A 21,002-nucleotide genomic window follows, 5' to 3' on the forward strand; every position below is an offset into this window, starting at 1 on the left:
ACAGATTCCAGCTGACAAGTATACACAACAAAACTTTAAATCACAATAAGTGGAAAAATAAGATAATCCATTTTAAAACCAAATTTAAGCAATATCTATTTAGAAATACAACCTTACAGAAAGTTCTAGAAAGAAAACTCCCATCTAAAGAGGCTAACTGTACCCAGAAAAAAAAAACACAAGAAATAAATAATCCCAGATCAGCAAATCAAAAGAGGAGAAACACCCCAAACACAAACATACCTGCACACACACACACACACACACACACACACACACACAACTAGAAACTTACAAGAATTAGCAAACATTGCAAATTGATATTTCTGAACATCAACAGTCTCAAGTCCTCAATAAAAAGACAGACTAAAAGAATGGATGTGAAAACAGGATCCACACTTCTGGTGCATCTAAGAAACACACGTCAGCATCAAGGATAGACATCTCTCCAGAGTAACAGGGTAGGAAAAAGTTATTCCAAACAAATACAGTAAAGAATCAAGCTGACAGAACCATGTTAGTATCTGACAAAATAGAATTGACATCAGGACTAGTTAGACGATATAGGGAAGGACATGCATACTCATCAAAGAAACATCCTCCAACAGGACATTGCAATTCTTTTTCCTTCTTAATTGAAAAGAAATTCTTCTCCCCGACAATATATCCTGACTATAGTTTCTACTCACTCCATTCCTCCCACATCCTCCATACTTCCCCTCTCCCTCAGATTCACTCCCCTTCCATTTCCTCTTCAGAAAAGAATACGTTTCCAAGAGAAGTCAAACAAGACAAAACAAGATGTCATAAGACAAAGCAGAATCCCTTCTATCAGGGCTGGAAAAGGCAACTAAGTATCAGGGAAAATAATCTTAAGAGCAAGATGCTGCTACAAACCCACAATGAGCCCTTTAGGTAAGCCTGCTGTCAGAATGGCAATACTCCCTATTTAAGAAGAAAACTTAGGAGGTCACCTGTTTTCAGTCCTTACTCTCATCCTGTATTTCCCTCTTGCCTCCCACCCTAAACAAGAACAAGAAACACTAGAATTAAAAAAAAAGAGAGAGTCATAGAAACCTCTGATCCTGCATTAATTCTTAACATCTTATGCACCACTCAATGGAAACCATGTTTTTAAAACAAAACAAAACACTACTACAGCTTAAATTACATATTGACTCTCACACACTGATAGTGACAGACTTCAGTATCCTACTACCACCAATATATAGGTCATCCAGACAAAAACTTAACAGAGAAATACTAGTGCTAACAAGCTATGAACTAAATGGATCTAACAGATGATTGCAGAGCATTTCACCCAAACATGACATAATATGCCTTCTTCTCGGCAGCTTGTGAACTTTCTCCAAAAAGTGACCACAGATTCAGTCACAAAGCAAATCTCAAGAGATACAAGAACATTAAAATATCACCTTAACTCTTACCTGACTACCACGAATTAAAGCTGGATATCAACAACAAAAGCAAAATAAAATTTACAAACTCGTGGAAACTGAACAACTACTGAATGAAAAATGGATCAAGACAGAAATTAAAAGACTTTCTTACTGAATAAACATAAATACACAGCATACCCAAACTCATGAAATACTGTTAAGGTGGCTCTAAGTTCATAGTACTAAGTACCTACTTAAAAAAATTGGATGGATCTCATACTAGCAACTTAAAAGCATACCTCAAAGCTCTAGAGACCAGAAAGAACTCACACCCCAAGAAGTATACAGCAAAGAACAAAATCAGAGCTGAAAGCAATGTGATAGAAACAATAGCAAAAAGAAAGCAATACAAAAACTCAATCACACAAAGAGTTGGTTCTTTGAGGAAGTCAATATGATTTATAAATCCCTATAGAAATTAACTAAAAAGCAGAGAGGGAGTGTCCAGTTAACAAAATTAGAAATAAAGGGGGAACATAACAATAGACACCAAGAAAATCCAGAAAATGAAAAGTAAAGGCTTTAGAAACCTGCCCTCCAGCAATTTAGGGAAAAAATAGGATAAATTTTTTGATACATAGGATTTACTAAAGTTAAATCTGATAAGCAATTTAAACAGTCCTATAACCCCTATTGAAACAGAACTTGTATAATTAAAGTTTCCCACCCCCACCCCCAGACCCCAGTGCTAAATGCATTTAGCACATATTTTTACCAGACTTTCAAAGAAGAGCTAATAGCAAAACTTCTCAAATTATTTTTCAAAACTGAAACAGAATAAACATTGTGCAATTTATTTTATGAGGCCACAGTTAACCTGATACCTAAACCACAGAAAGACTGAACAAAGAAAGAGAACTCATGAACATAGATGCAAACATTCTCAATATATTACTTGCAAACAAAATTCAAAAACATATGGAAAAGATCATATATTATGATTAAGTAGGCTTCACAACAGAGATGCAGGAATGGTTCAAAACACAAAAATAACTAAATGTAATCCACCATATTAAAAAAAAAAACAGAAAGAAAATTAAAACCTACATTGTTATCTCAGTAGATGCAAAAAAGAGCTTTGACAAAAATCCAGCACCCTTTCATAATAAAAGTCCTGGAGATATTAGGTTTCCAAGGGACATAATGCAACATAGTAAAGACAGTTTACTGAAAGACCATAGCCAATGACAAAGTAAATGGAGAATAACTCAAAGCAATTCCACTAAAATCAAGAACAAGACAAGATTTGCCCACTCTCTTACTTACTCAATACAGGAGTTGAAGTCTTAGCTAAATAATAAGACATCTGAAGAGATCAAGAAGATACAAGTTGGAAATAAAGAAGTGAAAGTATCATTATTTTCAGATGGTATGATAGCATATATAAATGATCCTAAAAATTCCACCAGGGAATATTTAACAATTAATGACTGCAGCAAGAGGGAGAATTAGTCTTCCTTAGGCATGGGTATCCTAATTCATTATCCAACATCAAGTGGTCATCCTTGAAGTCATATACATACAAGCAGCACTAAACAGACTCAACAGGTTATATTTATATATTAGCACTCCCATATGTTCCCTCCCATTCTCCTTCAAATCCATGGCCTCTTTTCTCACTAACTGTTTTCTCATGAATATGTATATGCATGTGTGTATATGTACATATAAACATCATAGATCAACAAAATTTGGCATATATTAACAAAATCAAAAATATAAGAAGTAATATAAACAGACATCAAGAAAATCCACAGAATCAAAAGAAGATATTTTTAAAACGGTGCTCCATTGAAAATTTAAAATTTTTAAGAAAACTGATATTTTTCTTCACACAGATAGTGACAGAGAGAGAGAGAGAGAGAGAGAGAGAGAGAGAGAGAGAGAGATCCATCCTGTTCACTTCATATGATGCTACATGTATGTGTGTTTTAAGGGATGACCATTTTGCACTAGACAACCAACTGATGTTCTTTTTCCTACAGAAGACCACCTTTCCTGCTCACATCTTTTCTCTGTTTTCTGAAGTTCTTCAGGTAGGGTTGAGGCTTTCTCCATTAATACCTCATGAGCTTTCCCTGTCCAGTTTGGCATTTTCATTGGTATGATTTTGATCAACTTATGTTTGGCCAGTCATGTTGGTGAGACTTTATGGATATAATTTCTGGTATTACCAGGAGATACAATCTCACAGTAAACTCACTGATCCTCTGGCTCTTAAAATATTTTTGCCTCCTCTTCAACAATATTCTCTGAGCGTTCGGTATGGGAATGTTTTGTAGATGTATTTACTAAGTCTGGGCCCCAGAAGCCACAATGCAAAGGCAAGAAGCAACCAAGAGTCCTACCTAACTATGATGCCTACGAACCAGATCAACAAACATCCTGACACAATAACCCAACAGGTACAGCAGTGTCACAAATATCTTGGTGGTAACCAATAACTCCCTAAACAGACTTGTTCAACAGGAAGGATACCATGCCTGGTAGTAGAAACCTAGCAAACTACGCTGTGCGAGAAAAGCCATGCTATAAGAGGAGAATCTACAACCAATAATTTTCTAAACAAGTATAATCCCTAGCAATATACATAAACATCTTCCTCCTACTTCAAAATATTTTTACTAGTTTATTCTCTCATATATTACATTCTGATTACAGTTTCCCCTTCCTCTTCTCTTGCCAGTCCCTTCCTGTCTCTCACCTCCTCCTTAACCTCACATCCTTTTAAGTCATCTACTCCTCCTCCATTTTCCTTCAAAAAAAGGGCAGGCTTCCCAGGGATATCAAGCAACACAGCATATGAAGTTGTAATAAGACTAGGCATCTCCCCTCAAATTAAGGCTGGATGAGGCAGCCCAGTAGGACAAGGGTGCCCAAACCAGGCAAAAGTGTCAGAAACAGTCCCTATTCTCTCTATTATGAGTTCAACAAAAATATCAAGCTATACAATTATATATATATATGTGTGTGTGTGTGTGTGTGTGTGTGTGTGTGTGTGTGTGTGTGTGTAGAATATATATACAAATGGTCTTAGTTAGACCCATTCAGACTTCCCAACTTCTCATATGTTTGTTCAGAGTCCAGGTTAGTTGATTCTGTGGATTTTCTTGTGGAGTTGTTGATCTCCTATCTGGCTTCTATGATCCTTCCTCACCTCTTCATAGGATTCACCAAGTGTTGCCTAGGAACATTTGGTTTTATATTCACAGGTAAGTTTAGTCTTCACTCTCATCAAGAAAACTTTCCCTTGCAACAGATGGAGTCCACTATAGAAAAAAACAATCAAAATGCAGAGTTGTGGCACCCAACCCCAAATCTACAAAACAAAACCAACACCTAAGACAGAAAACATGTGGAAGCAGGGGCAGAAAGCTTATAAGAGCCAGAGGGTATAGTATATTGGATGTGACATTGTAACTCCCAGTAATACTAGAAGCTGCATCCAACAGGACCATCCAATATGAGCTGAACAAGGATAATACCAATGAACAGTCCAACCTGGAGAAGAAAGCTCATTTAGACCTCCCTTAACCCTACACAAAAAACTATAGCAACTGAGGAAATTTGGGAGCAATAGAGGAAAGATCATACCAGTTGGTTTCCCATTGCCAAAGAGTCATAACTGAAAACATACATAACTGTAATAATATATAGACTAAACTGCTGATTTCAGAAATAGATGTGTGTAGGAGGGTATACATAGCTATCTATGCATAGATCTCTCTCTCTCTCTCTCTCTCTCTCTCTTTCTCTCTCTCTCTCTCTCTGTGTGTGTGTGTGTGTGTGCAATCTAGCTGTCATTGGTCTATCATTTATATCAGTCATCCATTTACTATTTATCTAAAATATCTCATATCTATTTATCTATCATCTATACCTACCATCTAAATCTATCTATATCTATATATCATATCTGTCTACCTATCTATATATTTATCATCTCTCCCTATATCACTTATCTATCTATCTATCTATCTATCTATCTATCTATCTATCTATCTATCTACCTATCTCTATACTCACATATTCAATAACCCGTAATAAAAAAAGAGGGCATGGATTTCAAGGAGAGTCAGAGGGCTTATGGGAGGATTTTTATGGAGGAAAGGGAAGGGAAAAGTGATATTAAATTACAATCTCAAAAAAATTTAAAAGATGGGATCATGCTTGGCACTTGAAAACTGGCAATCTACTCAGAGCTACTGAAGTCATAGTTTTTGGAGAAGAACCTAAAAAACAAACAAGACAAAACAAAACAAAACCCCTCATTTATTAAACCAACATTATCCCTACCTGAAATCTATTAACATTTGTCCTTAACCCACAGATAAGTGTAATTTTCACCACTCATCAAAGCAATGTCTCTTTGCAATAGATGCAGAGCACTACAGAAAATCACAACCAATCAATAACCATATTTGTTGAACCTATGTAATTATATTTTAACTAAAATAACACTCTTTTTAAACTAATAATTTAATTATTATATAATTATATCACTCCCCATTCCACACTAAAAAAGACAAAAAAATCTCTAATTATAAGGGGTGGGGAAAGCTATTTTAAATGCTGTGGACATAAAATTTTAATGAAGTATAACTTGAGACTTTGAAAGACGCTTTACAAAGGTGGCCCTCCAGCATTCCTTGCCTACCATCAGTAACCAGGACAAAAATATATCCCTGAACTGAGCATGACAGTCTGCATATTTTATTCATTTGTCCTGAGGAGATAACCAGAGCTGAGTCGTCAGGCAGAGAAGTGACTTGCTGGTTTTTGAGAGTGAAGACAGGCACATTGAGGATTTTCTCCTTTAGCATTCAGAGTACTCCCAATGATAATAATAGCATAATATTTGCCAGTTGAAATAATCTAACAACAAAAGATATAATTTGATTTGTGATTATAATAAAGAATGTTTTAACAAAAATACCCTAAGACAATTTGTTTGATATATAAAATTGGAAAATACATAGAAAATTTAAAGGATTTATTCATTCATACATAAAAATTCATAGTATTCTGTTCAAAATTTGGTATAAATCTGTGTCATATTCATTAGTGTTATTTTACCAAATCAGAAAAGTTTAAAATATTTACTTAAAGGCTTACCCTAAAGAGATATGTGGTAAGAAGGAAAGAGAATCTGTCTATGACATCAATGGATTTGTTTTTATTGATTTTTCTTATGTTGGTAATTACTGTATACTAAGCATAAGAAAATTAACCTCATTTGTAAACTGCATATTCTGTAATGAAAACAAACCTATATACATCCACACTCATTCTTGCATATACACACAATCTGCTAGTATTGATCGTCCCTGTTTGAATTCCACATATTGCTTTCAGGAATAAACTCTAATGATCTAAACCCAACAAGATTCTTGAATAGATCATTAATTCTCTTATTTGTAATTATCATCATTATTACACCAATGAGTTATCATAACAACAGGAGTACACAAACCCTACGTGAAGGGTGGGTCTTTAGTGAGTAAAAATTGTTTTAATAATATTATTAAATTCTAAGAATAGACAAAGTGCTATTTTGAGCTCATTCTTCCTCAGATGACGTCCTAGAATTGTTGTGAAACCCTTCTAATTCTGTCAAGGGAGATAAAGCTAGTAGCTCTCTATAGGAGCTGGGAATCTCTCTGGAATCCCACTGTCTTCTATACAGGTGGTAAGTGTGCAGGAGATATGAAAACTACTCCTTCAAGGGAGTGGGCCTCTTGGGCATTGAACACAATCCTCCATGAGCTGACCTCCAATTTCTTAGAAGGCTGTCAAGTCAGCTCTATGTGACCCACTAGAACAGGTGGGCCCAGAAACTCAGGGGTAGGTTTTCCCATCCACATTGTTATTTCATAGCTAGATCAGAAGTCTAATAAATGAACCCTGAAATGGGGCTCAGGAGACCTACTATCAGGCCTTGGCTTTACATTATCCACTGTGATTTATTGATTATTTTATTAAAAGAGTCCTACTTTGCCTTGTGTATAGAAAGTTCAACATTTTTTTAAAATATTTTTTAGAACTAAAATTCTCATTTTAAATTACATCTCAAGTAAAATTCTTGTATTCACTTATCCTTTAGAATTAGAGTCATAAGACAGATAATGGAATGGAAATTCATGTGCTTTTTCCAATATGAAGTAAAATAACAAGTTTTCTATAATTAGCATGTGGTATCACTGATATGATAATCACTTAAGAAGCAAAATATCTATTAAGCATTTTACTTCTTCAAAATCACAATAGAGTGAAACGATAATTTTCTTCCTCATGCTATGCAAAACTTAGATAGCCCACCACCACCATGAACTGCGAGATGCTCACTACATTTTATATTTTCCAGCATGTGCTTTGAGAGCAAAGTTGGCTTTCTATGACTAATGGGCTTGGTTTCAACTGCAGCTTTATCATCAGCCAGCTGGCTAGCCTTAAGCAATCAAATTTCTACCAATTACTATGAACTTTAGGGGGACAGGAAACCATTCCCTTCTATACTGCTATATGTAAAATAGGTATTGGAACACTCTAAATGTTTGCTGAATGAATGACCCTCTCAGAGCCTCGGTCCTTCATGATGGAAAACAATAACTTTGTGCCGTAATCTAGTCCACAATTAAGACAATAACTTACATGGAAGCCATGGACAGAAACTGTGACACACAGCAGGCATTCTCAAACAAACCACCACCACCATAACAACAACAGCAGCAACAGCAACAACAAAAAAGCAAAAAAAATGGCCCAACAGAAAATAAAACCAAGTCACGAAGAAAAATTATCCTCCTACCAAAAATCTGCCTTAAGGTTTAATATTCATAAAAGCGACCAAGCATGGCGATATGTATCTGGCATCAATTAAGTTTAGTTCACGGGTGTAAGAGCCCTTGATGCTATAAAGTACTCCTTTCGTCGTTAGTACTGCAGCTGTAATTATGACCATCATTCTGTATCTGCAATGTTGTGACATCTCATTATATTAAATCTGTGTGAAAATCTCAGATTACTCCCAGTAGTGGTAAACTACCTTGCTAGATTTCTAGATTCCCCAAGGTCGTGGACAGAACTTCACATTTGTATCTGGGTAGCTGAATGGGCTTGCCGATATTCGAGTATTTGTGACCTCCAAAATGAAGAACACTATGTAGTTCAGACAGAAGCTAATCAGTCTAAGGATATTCACTTAAATGTGTAGATGAAACAGTAACTTTACAATTAGATCTTACTTAGCATACACTGCAGATTTGACCTAATGGTAATAATTGCTCCAATCACAAAGCAAATGATAAACCAAGATTATCAGACAAAATATTTGTCCTGTGCTAAGTGCTCAATCACAACTGGAACTGAGATACAAACGATATTTTTTTTAATTTGTGTTATTCCTATTAGTTGGGGTATCCCTCCACCACATCTCTACCTGGCTATTCACCAAGCTCTACAGAATCCTCCTGCCCACTCTAGGTTCGTCAAGACTCAGACGGAACTAATCTTCTGAGTGTGTCTCGGTTAAAGTCTGCAGACACAGTGGATGAGTCTTTGGTATTTTTTAATAGTTTTAAATTTGAACAACTCACTGATTTTTATTAAAAGTTCCTTTATACCGGGAAATTAGTTTTTAAATTCTTAAACAGCTATGCCTGTTCCTTATATATCTTTTCCAGAAAATGTGAATAAATTTACTTTACACCAAAAATGACAATGAAGGATTTGTCTTATAAAAATACAAACAACAGCAACAACAATAAATAAAAATAAAAATACAAACAACAAGAAAATTGTCAGCTAGGTTTACTACATAATTAAGACTTATTAAGCAAACAAACAGTAAACCTTACCAGTCTCTGAAGTCCTTACAGAGAGTAATGAGGATGGCTGATTGCCATGGCCAAGTCTGGTGTATGACCGGATAGAAATATTATAGAGGGTGTAAGGTTTCAGGTCACTTAAAATTATGTTCGTGGTGGAGGTGTTCTTTACAAATATGGTGTCTGCATTTTGGTAAAGCACCTCGTAGGCAATAATGACCCCGTTAGGTTTCTCTGGTGGGGACCACTGCAAGCTCAGTTCACTTGGAGACACATCAGTTACTTTGACATCTTGAGGCGATGATTCCGGCTCTGGGAAGAATAAAACAAGACTGAAATTATGTGCTTCTTTATGTTTGTTGTTTTAGACACCGAAGCAGCCCTCGGGTAGTCAGTAAGAAAATGATGCCCTTTCTTCTTTTCCCTTCCTTCCTTTCCTTCTTTACCTATTTCCTTCCTTCCTTCTTTCCTTCCTCACTCCCTTTTTAAAGTATAAATATACTTTATATTCGTACCGTCTTCTGGAGTTCTCACAATGATGTCATTTTCTTCTGACAGAGAACTTTCCCCAACATGAGTTGAGGCAGCAACCCTCATTTTGTATCTCGTATATTTCTTCAACCCTAAAAGACAACAGAACTATTATTTAAAGTCTTCAAAAAATAACATTATTATATTAGTGCCATTTGCCATAGGACCAATGTAAACACTTAAAAAAAAAAAGACTTATTTATTTATTAGACTTATTTATTTATTATATGTAAGTACACTGTAGCTGTCTTCAGATACACCAGGAGAGGGCATCAGATCCTATTACAGATGGTTGTGAGCCACCATGTGGTTGCTGGGATTTGAACTCAGGACATCTGGAAGAGCAATCATTGCTCTTAACTGCTGAGCCATCTCTCCAGCCCTAAACACTTTACAAAAAGGACTGGGTCTCTAGGTCAGGTCTCATGTACTCCTATTCTCCCAAATTCCTTGAGCTTTAAGGTTTTCCATACAGGTGGTATCAGTGATCTTTCCTGTAATATTAAGGCAGTAACCTAAAACAGGAAAAAAGGTTTTGGCACACAGCAAGGAGAATTGGCACACACACCCTGTCAATTAAATTGTCTCAGCTGACTTTCAAGTGGGTTCATTCATTCAAGTCCTCAATAATATAATATTTCCTAGTTTATGCGTACATCTGTAAAAGCTTTGATAATCTCCTTTTAAATTTGTGTGGATAGATACAAAGAACCACGTTGTGTTGTTATTTCTGTAAACATTTCTAAGATACCCATGTAGCACACATCAACAAAATCTGGAATATATCCTGTAGCATTAAAGGTATATAGAGTGCACATTGTCCACCAGAGTAGGCGTGCGAAAAGAAACACAACTTTTTCTTCTACCTGTGATGAGAAAGCTGTTATCTACAGTAGTCATCTGGAAGGCTCTGTTTGTATCCAGTTCCACCGCATAGATTGTATAATGAGTGATTTTCCCATTGGGATATTCTGGAGGATCCCAATATAGTAAAATAGATGAAGAACTAATATTTTTATAGTTTATAATATGGATGGAGCTTGGCACTTGAAAAAGAAGAATGAACAATTAATAGGAATAACACAAAGCCAAAGCATTAGTCACATAAATAGTATTTTTAAGCAACTGTTTCAAAGGAAATGCATTTGTACCTTGTTCATGTGTCCTAACGGTGAGAACCGTTGGTGGTCCTTCGCCCATGATTGTGAAAGCAGATACACTAATCGTGTGCTCGGTGAATGGTACAAGCCGTCTGATAACATAAGACAGCTGCTCAGCAGTGATGTCAGTAATATACTGATTCCTGGTAGTTACTATTTGAAATCAACAAGAGAAAAAGGGATATTTTGTTCTATCATCAAAATTATTTTTTCTCAATGAAACCTAGCAATTAATACATTAATATCTTCATACAGCCTCATATACAAAATAGTAGATATATGACTCCTAATAAATATGAACATTTTATGAATTCTAGACTCCCCAATATCTATAAACATCTTGCCCTCATAATATAGTTTTATAGGTTCTCATACAACGTTTTAGAACATGATAGCACTGTTTTGAGAAAAAATATAACATTCCAAGGAAGATTGGCTGATGAGTTTTGTTTTGGTTGTTTTGATTTTTTCTGGAAGCAAACACTAGGCAACAATAAAAGAAGGAAACATTATGAGTCAACACTAAATTTTAATTGCATACTTCAAGAAATGAGCATTTTATTTAGACTCAAATTTATTATATGTTCATTAGTCCCAGTCAAGGCTTAAAGTGAGCATTCTTGCTTAGTACTTAACTGACACATGTGTGTGCCTACAGAGAAGTCAGTTATTTAGTTTATTTATAAAGTTTGCCTAAGAAATTTTAATGAGGAACTAAGCTAAATTTGAAATATATGGGGGAACAGCTGTTGGTCTTTTATATTTTAGTGCTGCCTCTGTTGGCTTTGCAGACGAGAAGTAAAGATCTCTTGACTGAAATGTAATTTTCTTTTATTAATTCTACCATGAATAGAATGAATAGAAGAATATAACACCTTTATTTTGGAATGAGGCAAATACCAGATCATAGAAGGGGCAATGAAGTAAATATTATTCCTACTTAACATTTTATAAAAACCAAAGAAACATTACAGCCCTGCACCATCTATGTACCTTCCATTTGCCTTATATTACGCTCTCCTTTTAGAAACAATAAGATTCACTGACCCTGAAGAGCAAGTGTGTGCAGTAATGACGTCACCACATACCAGGGACACCTACACCTGTTTATTACACCATGCACTAGAGTTGTAACTTTCTGACCTATTTACCTCTAGTGACATTCGAAAACCTATTCGTCAAAGGCTGCAGAGACTGTGAGGCCTGTAAACGATTTGAAGATATGTTAATCCCTCCCCATCACACCTGCTTTGGCAACTGTAATAACTGATTGTCTATGCAGCTCGGCTAGAGACTCTAGGGTGCTACTTTCTCTAGGAAGAAGGTCAAATGGGTTAGAAAGGGCCAGCCACTGCTTGTGTGGCATTTCCATTTGTTTCATGAGGGCATCTGACAGTTAAAAAGAAATATCTGACTCTAGCCCGTGGACCATTAATAACATGGTTGAACTCTCAGCTTGGGTTCATACTTTGGCTAGATATTGGTTTCCATGCACTTTGGAGAGAATTAAATTTTTACATACCAACTGGTGAACTTTGGTCTTCAGCTCCAGTCCTGGCAGGAAAGTCATGTGGATGGCTGTTGTATATGAATGAAGCTAGGGAGTGCAGGTCAGAAGACATCTCTCCTGAGCCCTCATAGAATCCTATCATCGGGTCTACTAGGTTCATTATTTCTGGAGACATGGGGTTGTTTATATACTGTAATGAAAAGTCAATATTGACAAAGAATGAAACTCAATCAGTGCTTCATGAGTTAAAAATTTTTGTCACTTTTGAATTATGCATTTTAAAAGAAAATAATATTTTTCTAACTATTGTGTGCTTTACTCTCCAAGGTTTTGGTCTCAACTAAAACCCTGCACCATGGTAACATAATATGATCACTCTAGTGCTTATTTGATTGATCCTTTATTTTGGAGAAAAAAAGTATTGTTTCAGACATATAATACTTTCTTTGTGGTATAGTTAGATATTTCCATGCAAAGCCTTCATAACTGAACAAATATTCCAAGGATATTATCAAAATGAGTTCTGTTTTCTTATCTAGACATTCTCACTTTATACACATCATGAGTGGCTGCATTTCTACTTATTGTTAATAACAGTGTTATTATGATTTATCTTTAATTGAATGAATTACAGATAAAAAGCAGCTTTCAAAATAATATGTTTGGAAGCAGGATTTACAGTACAGCTGTCCATGGTTCTAAGGTATATTGTAAGTAACTGTCCTTGTTTACGTCCCACCATGGGAACAGATACTGAGCTGAAAATATCCAGCATAGACTGGAGATGTATGTCATAAAGTTGGGGACAGAGACAGCTCAATGTTACTTTCCTTTGTGGATCGCAACCCAGTATAGATTTCTAAGTGGGTACTGGGTTCATTTCAAAGCTCCTACCTCAATACAAAAGGTGGATAGAATCTGAGGAGATGCCTACCATCATCAACCTTGGGTCCCAACAAGCTTGTGAACATACGCATGCCCCTATGTACATGTGATCATGCATTCACACAAGCACATGCAGAACAAAAGTAGTACTAGGCAAACACGTGGGTGCAATACATTTACTGATCAGCAAGCGTGGCCAAAACTGAGAGTCCTGGTTCAGAAAGAGACTCAGTCTAAAAATTAAGGTGGTGACTCTCTTTCAAGGAGAAAGACATCCAGACATCAACCTCTAGTATCAGTCTCCAAATGAGCATATATTGGAAGAACACCCATAGCAGTTGTATATGCACACACGCACGCACACACACACACACACACACACACACACACACACACATATCATAATCATCATCATCACCATCATCACCATCATCACCACCAAACCATCATCACCACCAAACCACCACCACCACCACCATCACCATCACCATCACCATCACCATCACCATCACCATCATCATCATCATCATCATCATCATCATCATCATCATCATCATCATCATCATCTTTAACCTTGGTAAAAAAAAAAAGTGTTTTGGTGAAAAATAGAGGACACCCATAGGACACTCATATTAGAGAAAGAACCTAGGAAAGAGAATATGGAGCCAGACAAAGTAAAGATTTTCTGTCTTCTTACAGCTCATGTGAGCTCTGATTCCACAAGGACGTGGAGGAAGACATGAATAACAAACATGTAGTTCAGAAACACTCGGTATTCCGGTCAATAGGCTATGTTGGCACCACATGGCCACGCCCACTCTCAATCACGTGCCCTTTGAAAATCTACCTGTTACAAAACACTGTGGATGAAATCACGAGGTAGCACAAAGAACATCACCTTCAACAGTGATTTTTGCATTAAATCTCTCAATAGCTTCTACCACATGTCAAATAAATTATGGTGGAGTAACCGTAGCATTCCATCAATGACCCTACCTGTGGACAAACTGCCATTTTGATGTAAGAGTTGCCTTGCATGCTTTTGACTCTGAATCTCACCCCAATTCTAATGTTCACCAGAAACCCTATCTTAAACCAGGCAATGAATTGAACTCTGGTTTCCTCTCAACCGGAAATATCACAGATTATCATTAATTATTCCATACTCAGAACAGTTCTCACAGGTCGGCTCCTTCAGAATGGCATTAGGTTATATGTTAGGCTTTTTCTAGAGAGAAAAGACAGAGCAAAGATGGCTCATTGGAATTAGGCTTTAAAAATTAAATTAACGGAAAGCAGAAAAAGGAAAAAGGTAGAAATAAGGGGACAAGAGTGGAAAAATAAGACCCATTACAACACTTACAAGTTTGATGCCTACTGAGTGCAAATGACTGGACTTAGATAGAAGTGCTGATGTCCAAGATTAGGTAATTTTGTTATAAGTGTTACTCTGTATATTAATGTATGTTTAACAGCATCCCTTTCCCCTACCCATGAAAGTTGTTACAAAGACAACGTCTTCAGAGGTTACCCTATGTTTAAAAAAGCAAAATTGCCTCTAGTTGATACCCAAGATGTTAGGGAATGTCCCTATCCATCAACATGAAATGGCTAGCATATGTTAGGGAGGAATCCTTGGAATTTATGTGAAAGAACTGGAGAGTCTGCAGAGTTAAGTTCCCAATCCACCTGAATAAACCAACTTGATTTTACATGTAATAACCACCATTGCAGCAAATGGGATTTCTATCAACTTAGACTCACTGGAGTTCTGCTGAATTAAATTAATGGATTGCTTGACTTATTCTTAAGAGATTCTATTTCAATATATCATTTATGTTGCTATTGAAAGAAGGAGTAAAAGGAAAGTTATAGTTAACATGTTTAAAAGGCATCCCAATGGATGCTAATTGTAGACATTACTTTGGTGAGCAAATACTTCTGGCTTTAGTCAGGTTTTGCTCCATCTATGCTTAATCTTGCTAAGGTAGTCCCTAGCTATGCCACCTCCTCTGCACCAGCTAACCAGGGTCTCACCTCTGGTTCACTAAGCAAAACGGTTAATATATTTGAGAAAGCTGTAGGATGAAAAAAAGACCAGCAGAATCTTTGGAATCTGTGATGCTAGCAAATAACTGGAAAAATGCCTCAGGCTTTACTAAGGTGTGATATCCAAGTAAGTATCATTTCATGGAGGAATGAGTTTAGAGGTCTTCAGAGCAGTCCTATATGAATATGGTATCCAAAGCAACTAATTTTGATCTTTGTTTTAAAAGGACAACTTTTACACTAATAGAGAAATTAGTTCTGCTCTGCATGTTCGTAGTTTAACTCAATACAAAACACTGTGCTCACTTTGGTGAAAGGCTCATTGCCACACTATGAACTAATCACAGGAGAGGAACTAGGCAAAGATGATCTGGAAAGCAGAACTAGTGAAAAAGGGAAGTGATTGCTTAAAAATACTGTGTTCATCCACAATAAAAAGTTAAATCTTTATGTATCATTGCATTACTATGCAGAATAGCATCTTAAGATACCATGTGTCAAATGAGATGCTGAACATTTGTGCTCAGGAGTTATCACTTGATCACACTGATCAAATTTTAGCTCTCTTCTCTTGCCATTTGATCAAGTCAATGAAACTAGTGATAGCAGAGTGGGTTAGACTGGATTTTCATGGTTTCTAATCCCCAGGAAACACAATAATAAATACTATTGCTCTAGAAAGGAAGGTAAGGACTTACAGTAAACATCATCAGGCAAATACTTCAGTCCAAAACAGTAAGAGAAGAAAAGTTTCTTATTCATCTATATATGTTTTGGGTTTTTTCAAAATACACAGAACCTCATAATCACTAAAAACAAACAGACAAAGTCGGTGTGCTTGTAGTGAACAATATTCAACATGTTAGAGTTTATTGGCTAGCAGCTGCTTCTATGGTGCTAATACCCCATCACCACAGATGTCTAACTTGCAATTGTTGATTAAAAATATTATAGATGAAGTTCAAATACACGTTGAGAGGTTGAAATAAATGTCCTCCAGCTCTGACACTGAGATTTCAAAGATATTTTTATAATGTTTGTTTAAATATCAAGCCTAATATCCTAAAGATACTTCATATTATTTTAATAATCCCTATGTATAGGACACAAGAAAATCACTAAGGGACAGTAGAAAAACATTCCAGTGACTGTGATGATCCAGTGAGTCAGAACATAGAATACTTTAGTTTTGTTTCTTTATAATTTCATCATAATGATATGTGCCCTCATGAGCTACAGGGGGGAAAAGGTGGGGTGAAGGTAATGATAAATGATTATAGTAGATATCAATGCTCTGCTCCTACGTTCCCTCTCCAGACCTCATTCCTATGCATTTGAAGCACTTCTGGTTTGAGGTCTATGTTTAATTTCTAAAATCACTGAATAAAGTGCCTATATTCTGTGTTAGACTCATTTGCCTGTGATAGGAAGGGTCTAGGTGACTTAGATGCACTTCCTCATCACTTCTCATATCTCCTATGTTTATGTTCATAAACTCAGTAATATACTAAGCACTGGAGAATACATGAATCTGCAGTGAGCATCCTCTCAGCTGGCCCCTCATCATCTACCCCTGCTGTCATGCTTCATATACTCTCTCCCCAATCCTGTTGGTGAGTTGGGACCTATTCCTGCTACAAAGATGACAAGATGTAAAAACCTGACATTATACAGACCTTCCTTTGCTTGTTTGATGAAGTAAAAGGCCAGATTGTACAGGACCTACCCAAGAAACTATAGTATCTTCTAGAAATAAAAAGTGGCACCAACTAAAACAAAAAGCCAATGGAAGCAGAGGCCCTTAGTTCTGCAGACAAAAGAAAATTAATTCTACAAAAACAAAGAACAAGCCTACAAGAGTCTCCTTCCGTCAATCTCCAGATAAGACTGCAATCAAGCAAACCCCTTGACTGCAGCATTCTACAGAATTCTTGATTAATCTGTTCTGTACTCTGGCTGTCAGGAACTGTGATATAACAAGAACACATTGTTTGAGGCTGCTGAGTTTGTGTCAAATAGTCACTCAACAGAGGGGAAACAAACATAATGAGACAGCACTGGAGACTCAGGAAAAGGACTACAATGCTGAGTGAAGGTGAGGACACAGGACTAAGACAGAGATGTACAACCATTAAGCTCTGAAGGTAAAAACAGCTCGTTATGTGACTAATGAATATTAAAGAGAACATAAGTTGAAAAAGATCCCAGGATTTCAAACTTTCATTAATGGGGGAAAAATAGTGCTATTATCCTAAAAGAAAAATCAGACATATATTTCCAGAAATGCTCATATTAAAGTCTCTTGAATCCTTCTTAAAGAACAATTTTCAAAACAAAAATCAGCCCCCAAGAGATGAAGTAATTCTCAGCCCATAGTTTGGTGTTTAATCAAGCTATGTTAGCCTCTCTTTAGACAGCATCCTTGTCACATGAAAACTATTAATCACCCTAGCCAACTTTCTTCTGGGTAGCCTATAGAGCCAGCATCGTTTCTGTCCCACATCTCTATTGATAGGATACCAATTTAGCCTCCTGCTTCCTGATGTTCTATTACTCATTAGGGGGAGGGAGTTATTTTGTTTGATTTTCTATTATTTTGTTTTAAGGGGGTAGAGTTTAGACACATTTGACTCCTGGTAGAATCACCCTAAGTAGAAATTCACAAAGTCAGGAATAAAAGGTAGAAAACATATAACCAATGATTACCAAAGATTAGTTGATTACCAAGAGGAACCAATGATTGAAAGTGTGAGATCATTTTTTAACAAGGGCTATATTCATTGTACATGGTGATATAAACCCATAACTTGGAGACCTGATGTCAACAAAAGAAGTAAACAAACCAACAGTGACATAAGAAAGTGCTATGAGATGTAAGGCAGCTGAAAATAGAGCTCCTGAAAGTCTCTATAAATACATGAGAAAATAGTAAGTACACCTGTTAGCATCACTAACCACTTTAATCATTTAAATCCAACACATTGCAAAGTTGCAGTATACAAAAGTAAATGAAGAATTAAGCAACAAGTGGTGTTAAAATCTGTACAATAAAGGGTAGAAGGGTGGATTCGTTTTGGGAAGAAATGAATTAATATCTTGAGAATTGTTAATGGTATTCATTCCCTGTATTCGACACTGAGGTCACATGTGACTCAAAGGTGATTCTGAAAATGTAAAGTACTCTTGAGACAGACATGGAGGTGAATGGGAAGAGAGAGTAACTAATCTGAGAGATACCACGACAAGAAAACAAGATAATCAACGGGGATATTAAGCCATGGGTTTTAACTACTGTGCTTTACTGCTACCCTGTAAGATATGTGTGGGAACATAATAAAATGGGGAAGTATGAGCTTGTGAGAATGCCAGAGTTCAGCTGAGCATGATGATATGCACCAGTGTTTCCAGTGGTGGGGAGAAAAGGGGCAGATGTATACAGATTCCTGGAAGCTCCTGGGGCAGCTATCCTTGCTTGTGCAAGAAAACTCTGGACCAGTTAAATATCCTGCCTCAAACAAAAAGTAGAAGTCACATAAGGAGTTCTATGTGTGTGCATGGTATATGTATACATTTAATCACACATATACCCTACATGGAAACACACTCAGGCAGGTATACACACACAAACACACACACACACATAAACACACACTTTAAAAAACATGAAAGTAAAAATTCTTTATAGGTCATAGTTGTAAAGCACAGCAGCGTCAAGGCAAAGACCCAAGGCCCCTTAGTTTAGACCTGGTGTATCCACCATCCCTCATCAAGTGGAACAATGACAACCACGTGAGAAAGTAGAGTACCTGAAATGGATCTAATATAACAAGAATTGATCCCCCAGCCTCCACAGACATGAGAATAGAATGGCTTTTCTTATTAAGAAGGTGTAGGAGCTGTGTGTTGAGTTGATTGAAAGGTGAAAGGCCAAGGTTACTTCCAACAAGTCACAAATATTAGCACAGAACTTACTACATGTCAGGTACAGTGCTGCTTTCTGTACACACATCACAAGTTAAACCCCCATTATTGTCCCTTGGTTATAGGAACTCATGTAATTCTAAAGCCTCAAGTTCAAAAGAGTCAGACCACCTTCCCCAGGATTAAGCCATCAATAATGGCAGAACTAGGCACTACACTCTAACCATTTGTCTTCTGTAACCACATTCTTAACCATTTTGTCCTCTAATAGCCAGGACCATAATTAAATATAGATTGAATGACTCTAATTATCAAGTTCTTTCTGCTAAGTTACAGGACCTCCAACTGGCCTTTCCAGAACCTTTTAACTTCTAGAGAAAAACAGGTGTGCCTGGCTAGTCAACAAATGGCATTAGCAAATTGGGGAAACCTGTCACCTGGTTCAAAGCAAACTCTGTATCTATTTTAAGATGTTCTCTGCAGCAACAAATGTTTAAGCTTCCACTCTTTGATGAGATGCCAACTAGAATATCAGAAAACCTACAACTCAACATCCATTACATAGAAGAAAGGACATTAGATAGGACTGAAGCTTAACCTGGGAATGAGAGGTCCTGAATAGTTACATAGCGTTGAGTGCTATGATGAAATCAATGCCAGAGGTAAGGGAAGTCTGGGACCAGAAACAGAGGGACTGGAGAGAAGGCAGATATCACTAGTACAAAGAATAGCAATTCTGAATTGAGAACAGCAGAAGCCAATTTCTTAATAAGCATCCCATATGTTTCTAATGGCCCACTGATTGCTACTCTGGTCCTAAGTACACAGCCTTAGCATGCCAACAAGATGATAGAAGAAGTCTAGGGACTTCAAGCGTCAACACTGGTGATGGTTGGCTTGGCTAGGGTAGTACCTCAGAAGCATATCAGCTACCTACACTCCCCAACAGAGATAAAAGGAGAAACTAAGGTAGGCTCTGCTTAAGTGCCATGTCTTAACAAAGAGCAAGTCCTCTAGTGTTAAACGGAACACTAGAGTTTCTTTATATTTAGTTACGTGTTTTCAATAAGAAAAGGCAGTGCTGAGGCCATTAGGATCTTGAGTACAAATAGGACAAAACTATTTGTAGACAGCAGCCTTTTTTTAAAACTGTTCTCAATTGTAAGCCTTTGAGACAACATTTAAGTCACAATCATAGTCTGCAAATAGCATATTGACTGGATAAGAATAAAGGCCAGTGCCTGTAGTCCTGTGTGATGATTCAAGACATTTTTTTCATATGAAAGAGAATAGTAACTTAACCAACAAGGCCCAAAATAAACTGTGATCTACTTAACCTCTCAACATACCTCAATTTATTTTACTTCCTGGTAGCAAGTTTGTCAAGACTTAACGTAGAAATTTGACAAATCAGCTAAGTTACCAGTGACCAGAACCAACAGAACGGCCTCACCGAAACAGGAAATAAAAGTGTAATACCTCATCTTGTCCTGTGAGCAGAGTATTTTCCAAAATGACTCCTGACTCTAGGACTGACACTTTCACACGGTACTGGCTGATGATTCCGTTTGGTTGGCGAGGTTTCCTCCAAGTAATTCTTATTTCTGTGGCCTCTACCTCAGCGATCTGTAAATCAAATACTGCTCCTGGAACTAAAAAA

The 21,002-nt window shown here is 36.7% G+C and overlaps 1 protein-coding gene and 1 long non-coding RNA gene across 5 annotated transcripts in view; one reads left to right on the forward strand and one right to left on the reverse strand.

Annotated features, from left to right (window-relative positions):
* Positions 1-21,002, reverse strand: part of Ptprq (protein tyrosine phosphatase receptor type Q) — a 190,831-nt gene that overhangs the window by 150,861 nt on the left and 18,968 nt on the right. The window contains exons 9-14 of the mRNA XM_031349633.1: positions 20,822-20,994; positions 12,500-12,677; positions 10,969-11,130; positions 10,684-10,863; positions 9,802-9,909; positions 9,317-9,598 (exon numbers count right to left, since the gene is read on the reverse strand). Of these exons, the coding sequence (XP_031205493.1) occupies positions 9,317-9,598; positions 9,802-9,909; positions 10,684-10,863; positions 10,969-11,130; positions 12,500-12,677; positions 20,822-20,994 (1,083 nt within the window). The remainder of the gene's footprint in view (positions 1-9,316; positions 9,599-9,801; positions 9,910-10,683; positions 10,864-10,968; positions 11,131-12,499; positions 12,678-20,821; positions 20,995-21,002) is intronic.
* LOC116076055 overlaps positions 17,394-21,002 on the forward strand; it is a 21,359-nt gene continuing 17,750 nt past the window's right edge. The window contains exon 1 of one of the 4 annotated variants that reach the window (XR_004112792.1): positions 17,394-17,565. This is a non-coding gene — a long non-coding RNA (uncharacterized LOC116076055). Of the gene's footprint in view, positions 17,566-18,267; positions 18,350-21,002 lie in introns of those variants that run through there. The other 3 variants (XR_004112789.1, XR_004112791.1, XR_004112790.1) reach the window with 3 other exon arrangements.

This window comes from Mastomys coucha, unplaced genomic scaffold (genome assembly GCF_008632895.1).
Source record: "Mastomys coucha isolate ucsf_1 unplaced genomic scaffold, UCSF_Mcou_1 pScaffold4, whole genome shotgun sequence".
Taxonomy (NCBI): domain Eukaryota; kingdom Metazoa; phylum Chordata; class Mammalia; order Rodentia; family Muridae; genus Mastomys; species Mastomys coucha.